We start from the raw sequence: 14721 nt of genomic DNA on the forward strand, positions 1-14721 counted from the left end.
ATCAAAACCTGAGTTACACTCTACAAATTCTATGCACCCCAAAATGTCACTGTCATGGAAACGAAACAGAAACTGCAAAGACAAAAGGGGGGTGCAGAATCGATCCGGATTCAAGGTAAGTAAAAAGACATGAAAGTATGATCCTAGACCAGGAAAAAAAACAAAAACAAAACAAACAAACAAAAAAACTGGAGTAAAGAATATTATCGGTGCAAATGGCACAATTTGCAAAAGATGTATAGATCGTAGCATTGTATTGATGTTAAATTACCTGATTTCACTAACTGCACCAAGTTTTGTAAGAGAATATCTTGTTCCTAAAAGACCACAATGAAGTATTCAGAGTAAAGAAGCACAAGCCTGCAACTTACTCATATGTACAGATCATGTGTGTGTATGTGTACGTGTGTATAGAAAGAATAAAGAAAATGTGGCAAAATATTAATAATTAGTGAATCTGGGAAGAGGATGTATGGTAATTCTTTGTATTATCCTTTAATTCTTCTGTTAGCTTGAAATTACTTAAAAATACTTTATCTTGTTCTTGGGCTAGAGGTTAGGGTGAGGTAGCAGTATCCTATGCCAAGGAGTCCTTTCCACAACATTTCTAAGTCAGTCAACCGATCCCTGCTAATACAACTCTGATGATGAAGAATGTAGGCTATGAATGTATATATATTGCCTCTACCTAAGAAAGGATTTTTAAGATGGATTGCAATAAATGTCACTTATACAGTAAACAAATAAGTAAATGGAGCTAAAAAATGAAAACTGATTCATGATAAAGAAGAATTTCCTTAAAAATGGGGATCAAACTGGCCAAGGCCGAGGCTTGTAAAATGCATCTGAGGTGTCCTTTTCCAGTTGCCAATGCTCCCTTATCAGTTCTATTTGGACACTATCCGTCCTTTACCATGTAGCTCTACTGATCTTTGTCTACCACAAAAGTTGTGAAAGCAACCATCTCTTTGTAACCCTGTCCTGAAAAGAGTCTACACCAGGATTTCCAAGGGTTCACTAAGCCAGTTTATTTTAGATTGTACTTGCACAACTCATGTTACTCAGTTACCTTCAGAACAAGCATTTACTTTTACAGATATTTCCAATATGTAGCAAGTGATGTGACCATTGATGGTAGTGATAAAAATTCTTCTTTTTACAACATACTTATCTAAGTAAACTGAAAAAAAAGAAGCAATTTAAAGAAAAAAAAAATGCTTACGTAATAAAGCAGGGATATGGCATTTGTGAAAGTAAAGGATGTTGTAATTATGGAAGTTCAGAAAACACTGATGCTATGCATTGAACATTTCATAATTTGACAAAGCTAAAGAAGTGAATTATGAGATTATGAATTACATGAAAATCTTATAGAAAATACCTGGCTGAAATCAGAGTTCCTTTATATCAGTAAAGATAATATTTCAGAAGGTACACTCAGTCTTTTTTGAAATTAAAGTAAAAACTCAAGATAACCTTGTAATAGATATACTAAATTATCATCTTAATACTGTTTAGAAAAAAAAACTGCTGTCTCAACATAAATATTTTAGCCCATGGAAAAGTCTGAAAAAACTTACAAAGGAAAAATGGTGTGACTTACTGAACCCAGAATATTTATTTATACCTTTCTGGGAAAACAAACATACTATAATGATAAAGTTCTAGGGAACAATTCTAGGGTATATTCTGGCTACTTCAATTCTTAACAGTTTTATGGGACATGAAAAATGCAGCCTGCCTTTAAAGAAGAACCCCACATATTTGGTTCCACAACACTAGGCCTTACCAAAGGCTGCTGGGGCTGCATCGCTTGGAGACCAAGGGTCTGACTCTGGGGCTGCGGGGGCTGCTGGGGCTGGGGGGGCTGCTGCATCTGGAACGAAACAGGATTATACTTAAACAGAGGGGTTAATATATTCCAATCTCTTCTCTCCCCCTATATACCTTTTATCTAATTATCTTGTTGCAACAAAAATGATACACACCTTCCTCCTGCATCTTTGTCTTAACAAACATTGTTCATTTGTCCAGGTCAAGACCTAAATTGGCTCTCCCCCTCAGCCTTCTTGGGTCAATACAACCCCAAGGATCTCTTCCTTCGGTAGAGATATACTGCCCTCTGCTGTCCAAGGACATCCTGCATACTTACTGTTTTGATGCCTTTCAGGTCATCGGCCTTTGCACATACTTTATCCTATCTCATACCAGCAGGTTAGACAAGGACTACTCAGTAATTACCTTTTTAGTCCCTATGACATCTGAACAAACTCTTGTAGTTTTGTTTTAAGAAAAATGTAGACCTCTCAAACAAAGGAAGACAGGAAGAGGAGGGGAGAGAAGAGTAATTCTTAAAGATTATAAATTTTTTGGTGGGGGAGGGCCTGGGTGGCTCAGTGGGTTAAGTGATTTCAGCTCCGGTCATGATCTCACAATCCAGAAGTTGAAGCCTCGCATTGGGACTCTCTCTCCCTCTCTCTATGCCCCTCCCCTGCACTCACTCTCAAAATAAATAAATACACTTAAAAAGAAAAAAGAAAAGAAAAAAGAGTTTTTTTTGAAAGAGAGGGTTCAAGTGAGCAAGGGGCAGAAAGAAAGAAGGAGAGAAAGAATCCTTCAAGGAGCAGGGAGGGAAGGAGGGAGAGAAAGCGGGGCTCATGCTCACTGAAGTGGGGCTAGAGCTCACCCAATGTGGAACTGGAACTTATGAACTGTAAGATCATGACCTGACCCCAAAAGTCAGATGCTTTTAACTGACTGAGCCATCCGGGCGCCCAAGGAAAAAAAATTTTAAAGCAAGATGTTTATGTGAGATGTTCTGGCGTAAGATACTAGCATAAAGACAAATTCTCTCAGTGACCAAGTTGGCTTACATAAATGGCTCTTGGAAAACACTTCCAAGTCACGAAGAAACACAGACTAGACATCCACTATGTGGGACACAGAGGAGAGGAAAAATTAATAGGTGGTTTGTCTTCGTGACTTTCAAAGTTTCCTCCATCCAGGCATTCATCTTAATGATGACACTGCTGGACTTCTTTTCATCCTCTGCATTTCCAACTTGGTGTGCATACTATCTTCCAAATTATTTGTCTTCTTTAGGGCAAGGTAACAAATAGCTATTACCAGATGGTATTACCCACTAAGTGCCAATATTGGTTGATATGGAATCCTACCAGGGGGTCTGGGCAGGGTTGCTCCCAACTGGAACAATGCAAGTGGGACCAGGACTATGCTGATTATAATATAAAGCCAATTCTCCATTTGGCCCACTGTGAAATCTTTCAAGAAAAACCAACTTAACTTCATCATTATTAATTAGTTCCTTTACGGAGGTAGTCAGTCACCACAAACAAAGTATAGTCCTGATGCAAAAGTAAATCCCTTTTATCTCCAGGGAATGTGTGGTAAAGAAAACATTACCAGAAGGGCATACTATGCTAATTGGGATAAAAAAGCACATATTAACTAGTAAAGAAAGGCTTTGAAAATCTGCAGCCTTGAAAAGCAATGTAAGACAGGAAGTAGTAAATAATGTAATAACTTTCTTCAGTGATTTGGAAGTGAGAAATTTAAAGCCGAGGGAAATATAAAAATAAATATCAGTCCTATAAAGTTCTGAAAATATATCCTCAGAACCTCAGACAAAATTATTTAAGAAAATATCACTATGACTGTTCATAATAATATTATCAAATGAAAGCTTTCCTTATAAGGAACCATGTTGGAGGCAACAACTGTACAGTAAGTGAGGCTGCCATTTGTAGGCCACATTCTCCCTAAACCAATTACCAATTGTTATCAATTTTGTGATACAACTTTTTCTTCACATTTGAACGGGTAAAAGTTGGGATGCAACTAACGGCATTGTATAACTAATGATATTTTAGAATTATAAAACCCATTTTTCGGGAGGATTTGTGTCAGCTTCTGACTATCACCTGGGAGTACTGTCAACCAGAATTTTTTGGGTCACACTGAATTCAGACCTCAATCCCACTTGAACTTGTGGTTGAAATTCTCAGGGGAGACGTTTTTTTTCCCTCCAACCAGTGTCAAGGTTGAGACATGCACATTACTTTACGGTCCCTTTCTGCACAAGTTTATTGAACTCATTCCAAGAGTATAGCTTTGGGTATCCCAGTTCTACTAGATTCCCTGTCTTTGGTGGTGTTTTTTCTTTCTTAATAACACACAAAATGTCAGTTGCATCTCAAGGTGAATTACTGACGCAGAGACTCATCAGATAATATCCAATCCAAAAACTTAGGATAAACTTGTGAATAATGAAGACAAATGGAACAGGTAAACATAAATAGCCTATAGTTCCTAGATGAGTAAGTTAGAAACAAGAATGTGTCAAGGGGAGGAACGCTTTATCTAAGGTACTTAAATATTTACATCAAATAAATGAAGGATAGCTCTCTGGATTCGACCAGAGACAGAATGAAATATCCCTCTGAAATATCCTAGCTATGTAACGCCAACTTCACAGCTTCATCAGACCAAAAGTGTCAGAGATAATTTTTTGGATTAAAGACCCCTCTAGGAATCTGACAAAAGCTATGAACAGCTCAATTTTACTTGTTTGTTTTTTTTTTCCCCCAAGCACAAAAAAGAAAATTTGCCTTCAATCTGCATAGTCCGTAGTTAAACAGTGAGTGGGGAAGCTGACACACACTTTTAGGATAAAGGCAGCCAGTCACCCTCTCGTGAACCTTTGTGAAAGGGGAATGACATTCCGCAAAATGCACCCTCCTGCCCATAACCTGGTAAAGGCACGGACACAGGAAGATCCTTGCCGAGTCGGAACTACATCACACCGGTTTAGCTCCTAGTGTCAACTACACAGGGCTCCTTGGAACTTGGCCATTCAAGTCTCGGGGCCTCTTATTTCTTAAGACGGCCGAGGGCCCCTCACGCATTGCCCCCATTCCCAGCCGCAAACCTGGAGGAGTCTCTGCTGCTGTCGAACCTGCGGCTGTCTGGTTCTCATTGGGTCCTGAGGCAGGGGCACCGAGGGGAGGCTTGGATGCGTGGGAGTGAGCACTGCATCGATTCCTCCACCTACCAGAGGGCTCTGCTGAAGCGACTGATGATTTAGTCTGGTAAAAAAATAACACAACTTGGTCTCACACCCAGGCAAATGCTTCAACAAGTAACATTAATTGAGCATTTACTCCGGAGAAGTCACAGTGGTGAGAGTCTGAAATGTATTATATCATTTACTCCCCACAGCAGCCCTTTGAGGTCAGTTTTATTATCCCCATTTTATTTATTTAAAACTTTTAACTGAAAGATAGTTGACGTTTATATTAGTACCACATATTCAACAATTCCATACATTATGAAATGCTCACCAAAATAAGTATAGCTACCATCTGTCACCAAAGTTATTACCATATTATTGACTATATTCCCTATGCTGTACTTTTTGTCCCTGTAACGTATAACTAGAAATCTGTACCTCTTAATACCCTTCATTTATTTTGCCCATCCCTCTGGCCTTTTCCCCTCTGGCAACTACTGATTTGTTCTCTGTATTTATTAGTCTGTTTCTATTTTGTTTGTTTATTCATTGTTTTGCTTTTTAGATTCCACATATAAGTGAAATCTTATGGTATTTGTCTTTCTCTGACTTCAATTAGCATTATACTTTCTAGATCTACCCTGTTGTCACAAATGGCAAGAATTTATTCTTTTTTATGGCTGAGTAATATTCCATTCTGTATACACACATTTTCTTTGTCCATTCATCTACTAATGGACACTTAGATTTTTCCATAGCTTAGCTATTGTGAAATGATGCTGCAATAAACATAGGGGTACATACATCTTTTTGAATTAATATTCTGTTTTCTTTGGAATACCCAGAAATGAAATTACTGCATCATACGGTTTTTCTTTTTTTTTTTCTTTTTTTTTTTTTTTGAGGAACCTTCATACGGTTTTCCATCGCAGCTGCACCAATTCACATTCCCACCAACAGGCACAAGACTTCCCTTTTCCTCCACATCCTTGCCAACACTTGTCATTTCTTGTCTTTTTCATACTAGTCATTCTGACTGGTGAGAGGTGATACCTCAATGGAAGGATTTCCATTTCATTATCCTCATTTTAATAATGAGAAAATGGAGAGCTAAAGAAGCGATTTCCCAAAGTTATTCAGACAGTAAATAGCACAGGTGGGATTTAAACCCAGAACTGCTGCGCTCTGAAGTTCAAGTTCATAGGCAATACACTTCGCTGCCCCTTACTAGAAAAATAATAAATACAATGAATGTTTTTCCAAATTTATTTATTTGCCCAAATGTGCCACCATCAACCGTGCCAACGTTCTAAGCACTAACTACTTGGTGTTGATGTGCAGCCACTGATTTTAAAACACGGAAGCTAAGCGGCTGTCTAGTATTAGAGCAGAATTTTGCATGAAAATTCTTTTACATGAACGCTATCCGACAGAACTTTCCACACTGCCTGAAATGCTCTACATCTGTGCTGTCCAATAAGATAGCAACTGGCCTCCAGGACCAGCTACATAATTTCTGGGTTTCAGTGTGAAACAGAAACACAAGGTTCCTTGATCAAAAACAAGTAGGATTTTCAAGAACGTGGCAGGAGAGCATTCAATTAAGCCTGGGGGACTTCTATAGCACAGCACACCGTGTGACTGCACAGGTCACACACTTTCAGAGTTGGCTCTGCTTGGTGGCATGTGGCCACTGAACACTTCAAATGTAACAGGTATGACGGAGAAATTAAACTTTTCATTTAACTTTGATTAGTCTAAACTTAAATAGCCATGCATGGCTGGTGGCTACCGTGCGTGACGTCTATGGGATCCAAGCACAGCAAGAATGGAGAAAGAGTCTTTCACCATCCTGTTTTGCCAACCATACCTGCAGCAGAAAAGGGGATGACAAGATAACAAAACTCTTACGGCACCATGCACAACGAGTATTCCAATGACAGACTTTACAGCTCCAAAGTATCCTAGTCAGGCAATGCTAACAATCATCACCAATTTTTTCATAGTAAGATATTGTTAGCCAAACATCTGTTTAAAAGAACAGAAACACCGGAGCTAACATATTAGCATTATCTAAACTATTACATCCATACTATGGCAGATGTGAGTTAAACCTCAGAGGCCTTGAATGAAATAAACAAGATGGGGCACTGCTGATTTTGATCCTCTGTCTGGATGCTACTAAAAATGAGATGACACAATGCAAATTATATGCAAATATGCAAGCTCATAAAAACAATTATAAAGCGCCACGCCCTAGACAATGCATAACAAAGACAAGAATTTGAGTGTCTACTATTGAAATCATTATTTCTACATGTATCACCTCTGAGAGCTGGTCAAGGGCTGCAGGTACGGTGACGCCTGCTGCTGAACATAGCCACTGGGCTGCTGCTGCATCTGTCTGAGTCTTTCCATTAGCGCCGGGTTGGAATGTGTGGCCGGATAGGTCCTGGAGTTATAGCTAGGAGACAGGACCACGCCACCAGCCTGCTGCTGAGGGGTCTGCTGCAAAGGCATCTGCGTTCCATACATCGTATAGCCCTGGGGCATGGTCTGGAGGTATGGGCACAAAGAGTAAAATTAATGTTTCAGTAAGCACCACCTTTGCTATCACTGAGTCATAGGGGGCAAAAACAAACCCAGAAGGAGCTCCCTGAAAGCCACTGTTCTCTAAAGCTCTTATAACTCAACATATGAGGAAGACTACTCTGGAAGCAAGAGGCTAGCAAGAAAGCTATAGAATGAACTAGGTGGATAATGATTCACCAGAAATTTCAATTAAAAATAAAAATGAATCCTCATTTGGGTTAAGAGATCAGTTTTAGAATCAGCTGCTTGTTTTGAGGGAAAGAAGGATATATTTCTTTATAGAAATTATCAGGTAAGCATCCAAACCTGAAGTACACAGATGACATCAATGTTCAACAGATCCCAAGCATAATTAATTTCATTTCCAAAATTAGAAAGAAAAGCTATCCGTGTCCAATGTACATTAAAATTATAGAGTACGCTTTCCTGATACAGGACTATACCTCCTTGGAGCTGATGAATTTGCCTGTAGTGACTAACCAGTTACCAAAACAAATAAACAAACAAGCAAACAAAACCCAAAAAAACCCAGACCAACCAATACCTTAACCAGAGAGTAAGGTATAACTGGGGAATATTCGATATCCTCTAGACCTGGATGGGCTACACCCTTTTTTCAGCATTCTGCCAATACTCTGAATATTTAATTTTTCTATTCAATATTACTATATGAGTGTTTATATCTTAACACCTAATGTAAATAAAAAATGTAATAAGGTTCTGCTGGGTGACTACGATTTATAGAATGGAATGCTGATTTAAGAAGAAACCTGCTCTTCAATCCTCAAAGAACCACATTCTAGCTCACGGCTCTGACTCGGAAGACACAGTAATGACTAATCAACTTCCAGCTGACAGGATGCAAGGATCTGGCTGTGGGGCTCAGCACGTCTGAGAGCCAATCTCAGATTGCCTTTCATCTGTGGGCATAGTGTGACATGTTAGCCCCACGAGCTGTCTTGCCAACATCCCCGGGCTCCTAATTATGAAAGGGACAAAGTAAAAGTATACAGAAGCAGAAACAACAAAATTACTAGAAAAAAAATAGCTCAAGAGTTGCATTATATTAAGGCAAGTCCATCATTTGTTGAGTGGCTACCATGGATCTGGTGCTGTGCTGGTTCCACAGGTTCTTAAATTCTCACAATGCTCATCTCTATTTGACAAAGAAGGAAACCAAGACAGAATAACAGGCACAATGTTACATAGCTAGAAAGGTGTCAGGAATTGTGCCAAGGTCTAATTCCAAGGCCAATTACCTTCTCGCTCTACCATGATTCTCTGCAAACCTATCTTTCAATAGGATAAATTCAATCATGAATTACATCAGTATTTATTATAAAGTAAAATAAGTACTCTGGGACTGTTAAGCATTTCAACACCTACCATCATCGTTAATACAGTGATTAGATTTTTAAATCAAGAACGCTTTAAAATGTTTTATGCTCTTCAAATCATTCAGTCCAAAGGTTTGTTCATCACTGGTGATGCATTTTTTTAAGATGTCAACTCCAATCTATAAGCAGAAGTACTACCTTCTAAACCCCGTAAGGGAGCTGGTATCCTATTCACTTGGTTTCCCACTTCAAATAAACAACATTAAAAATCCCAGCAGCATCTACAAGGCAAATGTGGGTACCTGTGCTTGCTGCAGCCCTGGATACTGGGGGAGCTGAGGGGAGGGCCGTGCTTGTGCAGCAAAGAGAGCAGCCTGGTCCCCTGGCGGGCCCTGGAAAACAAAGCCAAAGCAAACTCTTGATCATAACAGCAAGAACTTGATTTGCACTCCTGGCTAAGAACCCCAATAACCCATGACACCAAATCTTATTAGATGACGACAGAATTTGGAGTTTTCCAGACAGCATTAAATAGAACTTTTTCTATGTGTGTAGAGACTGTTAAACTTATTTCTGCCAAAAACTATAGATGACCCAACAATAATACATACATTAAATACAAGCCAAAATAACCAACGGTCTACTTATCAGAGAGGCTCTGAAACAGCTCTGCTGTACACCCCAGGATACAAATGCCACTTTCGAGTGAAAGGCATGAGGCTGTGTGAAATATGAAAGCATGGAGTTGTACCATTCTGTGCCCATAAAAAAAGAGAATACGAGGTACAAATTTCATTGCTTTTTAATGAAGGTTCTTCACAGTGACCTACCAATTGTCTATTTAACCATGTGGTCAAGAGATGAATTTGCATCTCCTATGACTAATCATCAATTAGAGTAACTATCAACAAAAATTCACAATACATTTACTGCAAATGTAACTCTGACAATAATAAAATAAAACCAATTAACATCTGCTCACCAGTCTTAATTTAATACATGTTTTGCCCTTTGAAAAATAAATCTAAGAGCCACTGTATGTGTTTTATGTTATGGTGTCAGAAGCTATTTCATGGAAGCTTGCAGTAATCATCATGGAGAGGTCTAGCTTCCAACCATCCCTAGATTTTTACAGCACTTACTAATTACACAGAATGGGGTTTATTCCAAAATATTTTACTCTTGTCTTATAGATGTCTGCATTTTTCAAAAGTGTTAAATTATAGTTATATAAAACCATTTAATGTGCTTGGAAAGTAGTGTAGATTTTTCTAGCAGGCAGAAAGTGACAAGCATTTAGCTTTAGAGGGTGAACACCAACAATTATTGGACATCTATTCTATGCCAGAGACTGGACTTCTTGTTCTCACCCCCATTTTCTCACAAATCTGCAGGGACGAGAGTATCGTCTTCACTTATCATCTTCAGATAGAAGAAGCCAGGCTCAACGAGCTTAAGCAGCTTAGCAAGCTCATTGAGCTAGACCTGGCAGAGCTATTATCTGAACGCAGGTGAGTCTGATCCCTAAGGCCAGGGCTCTTTCTGTTAGGACAAGATGTCTCCATATGCAATATTAAAAATGGAAATATTTAAATCCTCGCTTGGTACTTATTCTTTACGGATATATAGCCTTTAAAACTCACTCCAACAACAACAACAAAAAAAACAAGAGATCTATAAAGACTTCTTACTGAAATGCTGAAACGAAATGCATATATTATATAGTAAAATCCTTTCTCGGTTCCTCATATAAAATCACTTGAGGGCATTTATGAAACTTCAGCCTTTCCTAAGGTGACTATCCACCCATATATGGACCAAATACAAAATTTCTGAGAGTGAGTATAATAGCTTCAACAAGAATTTACATTTCCAGAATAGGGTACCATGAAGATATCCTCAGGCTTTAGCTGGTTAATCTAAGTGCAACTGTGTCTATATTTACTCTATATGCACTTGAATCTAAGGAAAATATCCCAAACTCCCTCTATGAAAACTCATTCCATGGCAGTGTGACCATCCAGGCCCTACCACTATTCCCCTCCCAGACTATTTGAAAGGTTTTTGATTTTTCAAACACTATGCCTAGAAGTCATTAAATCAACCACTTCCTTAAATGCTACTCCTTAAATCAGTGCTCCCGGACAGTGTCGTACAAGGTCCCTGCAAGATACGATTTTGCTTCTTTGTGGGGGACAAATATTTTCATATTATCATTTTTACAGAAGGGGGAAAAATAAGTTACTTATATATTTGAGTTAAAGTCATGATATCCAGAAGTGGTCTACAATTCCCACATCCTGCTTTGGTTTAAAAGGAAACAAGATGTGATCTGTATATGACGGCTACTTGCAGATGCATAAAGATGTTTTCAAATTCTTCACTCTTCCTTTGCTCAGTGAAGAACCCTATGAAATGAACTATGACTTACATGTGGAGAAACCTAGAATACTAATAAGGTAAATATCTGAGTTACCGTGCAACACTTTTATTGACAAGTTACAGTTGCAATCATGGACATTAAAGAAATATGAATTTAAAACTATTCTACATAAAAAGAAAAATCACAAAATTAACATTCAAGGAAAACCACTAACTTTTGAAGAAGCAAAGAGAAAGGGATAAGAAATTTCAGAGACAGGTTTTACACTGTAAAATTCATGCATTCTTTGTTAATCATTTTTTGCCTAAAGGGAAACTATTTATTTATGGACATACTGTATACCTCCTACCTCCAATTTTTCCCCGACTTAAGTACAGTAGATAATTGAGATACACAATATCATTCCTGGGAAAATCAAACACTCTGAGTTGGCCATCAGACCCCACGTGCTCTGTGCATAGCTGTATCATCATGTTTCCTTGAATGAAAAATATCCCATTCTCTCCCACCAAACTAAAATGCCCTATTTTTGTTTTTCCTGAGAATAATGGTAGAAACATTATGTCAAACATTCTGTCAATTTGTAGAAATAGTTGAATGTGTTGAATAAAGAATGAATAAGGAAAGCTCTTCAGTAATTTGAAAGACTTTACAAATGCTAACCAAGGGCCATAATGTGGGAATAAGCAAGGATACTAGAGACGAAGATTTAGTAAGTTTCTTAAAGTTGGCAGGGGTAGTTTTGCTGCATCAAATCAAGAACAGACTATGTATTGTATCATCCAAACAAGGACAGGCAAGGACAAGAGGTACAGAGTGGAACCATGCTTGGCAAATCAGGAAATATGGTCACCTTAGTTACACATAATCCATTTATCTGTTACTTTCTGAAAACTTTCTAAGATTTTTAAGCAGTTTCTAGCATGGTGTCTGGCATATAGTAACAGCTCAATAAATACTATTGAGAAAATCTAAGACTCAATTTAGTTTATCTGTTAACCAAGAGTTCTAGAAGTAAACTGGGATTTATATTTCAGCATATATTAGTTTACCAAGTGCTTTCCAATTGCCCCATATTTTTTAGCACAATCTTTTATTTCAAAAATTCAGTTTTAATTATTAGCATCTATCATTCTAATGATTACTTCTTGTTACCTGCATCAATATCTGAAAACTAGCTCCATTTCTCCCTCTTGATTTATTCTGTCTAACTTAAACAATCAAAGGTAACATTAACTTCATACTTTTGCAAAGGATAATTCAAGAGGCTGGTTTTTGACCGAATATTTGTGCCTAGCCAGCTGCCATTTGCCTTTGAGCACATTACTGGAAAAGAAAATAAGACCTGTTTGTGCTCCTGTTCAAGCCCCCATGGCTCAGATACCCAACTTACATGTGCTAAAGGAATAAACCACAATTAACTGGGAAGTTCTGATAATCACATACACTCAACGCTACATTGCTCTCTGAGAAAAATTCCTACGTGTGGTCTCTCAAGTTCATTTCTATGCATTTGGCTTCACGCTTGCTTCTACACAAGAAACGTAAATCCAACGCATTTTACAAAAAAAAAAACCCCACTTTCTAAAAGCTTCTTAAAAAGCTGTGCTATTCAATAGTAACTAATTTTCCTGGCCTTTATAAGAACAACTCTCTCTTCCTGCTTTATTTGTAACTAGACAAGAGAACTATCTGAACTCAAAGAGGTGTTGACTCAAAGTCCTTTCGCATAATTTGAAATAATTTGCATAATTTGAAATAAATGCATCCAGTAACTTTAAAGTTCTTGGTAAATCATCATTTTCATTCTTCTGGGTCTTGTTCTCTTCATTTAGCAATTACTCCCCCTTAGTCAACTGAACAAATGTGAAGACCTCTTTCCGAAAGAGTTGGTTAATCCTACAATAGGCAGACAGCATGCATTACAATCAGCAGCATCTCAGGAGCAGGGATTTTTCTATTCACTCAGTTCACTAGCAATGATTTGAAATCCCTACTTAGTAACTTTTCAAGGGTGTTTCAGTGTCTCAGAGAGACAAGTTGTACCTGAAAAACCACAGCCAGATTTTGTGACTTTCTGATAATGCTGATTGAAGGATAATAAGTCAGTGGGTAATGTTTTATGAGTCACCTAGCAAAAAGGGTTTTATTTGTTACTACTAGTTTGGAAGGTACTGAGTAATGGTGCCCAAGGCTAAAACAACACATGGTGTGAACCAGAAATTATGGTCATAACATCACACTGGTGTATTTTGATTACAGACAATAGACACAGAGAAAATTCTATAATTACAAGAGGTCCAATTGACCAGTTATGCTTGATTCTTTTATAACGCTTTCATATAAAATTAAAGTTGGTTGGGAATCAACTAACAGTAACATTAATGGCTGGAACAAACTGAATCATTCTAAAATAAACACCTCACACAATAATGAACTTTTACAATATATTCTATTAATATGCCCATAAATGATGAATATATGATTGGTTTAGTATATACATTCATGACATTCTTAACCCTGGAAAATATTAAAGGAAAATAAGAATGGTGAAAAGGACAGCATAGATATATATACACATTTCCATTATTTTGAATGAAAGCATAGAACCTGTTGACTTTAATACTTGACAAATATTTGGTGTCAAAAAAAAGTAAAATCAACGATTGATGCAAATTTTCTTTTATCCAAATTACATTATCATCTGAACAAAATGCCCAACAGCAAACATAAGCTATCTCCAAAATATTTTTAATTTGATAAAGTTTAATTCAAGTTTTTTCAATAAAAACCTCACCTGTTCTCTGTATACCACAAAGCGTCAAGAAAAATTGACAGAAAAATTGATTCTTTTCAGAAATCTCCAAACTTTGCTGAATAGCTATGAAAGAAATTGCCTATATAACAAGTATTTAATAACCTAAATATTTTCAGAGTTTGAATATGCATTACAGACATTTTCACCAACGTATAGAAAATGTTACCCATTAAAATTGGCAGTGAAACAAGTTGACTTACATTCACATCTGAGATGTGTGCTCTTTTTTATTCTAATGCTTCTTGGGTTTATGTTGTGGGTTGGCTACCTGATACAGAAACCTATAAGTAATTTAATGCAAAACATGCATTCTTAGCTAGCCCAGGCAAAGCAGCAGAGGTGAATGTCTTATGACATGCATGCACAAGACCTGTGCTCGAAAAAACACCTTCTCCGTACCGGAAAGAAAATAGAGATGATGCGTTCTGTTGAGAATTTCAGAATAGCCAGTGGGTGGGATGTGATGAGAAGGGTATGTTTCATAACCACAGTTTTCATTATCTTGCACTGGCCTATGAATCAGCATGCCATGCGTTCCTCTGCTAATGATGTGAATTACCAC

At 37.7% G+C, this 14721-nt stretch overlaps 1 protein-coding gene across 17 annotated transcripts in view; it reads right to left on the reverse strand.

Annotated features, from left to right (window-relative positions):
• The window catches only part of MED12L (mediator complex subunit 12L), a 336555-nt gene that overhangs the window by 16492 nt on the left and 305342 nt on the right, over positions 1-14721 (reverse strand). For 16 of the 17 annotated variants that reach the window (XM_045503242.1, XM_045503255.1, XM_045503254.1 and 13 more), the window contains 4 exons: positions 9261-9350; positions 7356-7585; positions 4949-5105; positions 1790-1876 (listed from right to left, as the gene is read on the reverse strand). In XM_045503242.1, coding sequence (XP_045359198.1) covers positions 1790-1876; positions 4949-5105; positions 7356-7585; positions 9261-9350 — 564 coding nt within the window. The remainder of the gene's footprint in view (positions 1-1789; positions 1877-4948; positions 5106-7355; positions 7586-9260; positions 9351-14721) is intronic. The other variant, XM_045503247.1, reaches the window with a different exon arrangement.

This window comes from Leopardus geoffroyi, chromosome C2, assembly GCF_018350155.1.
Source record: "Leopardus geoffroyi isolate Oge1 chromosome C2, O.geoffroyi_Oge1_pat1.0, whole genome shotgun sequence".
Taxonomy (NCBI): Eukaryota; Metazoa; Chordata; class Mammalia; order Carnivora; family Felidae; genus Leopardus; species Leopardus geoffroyi.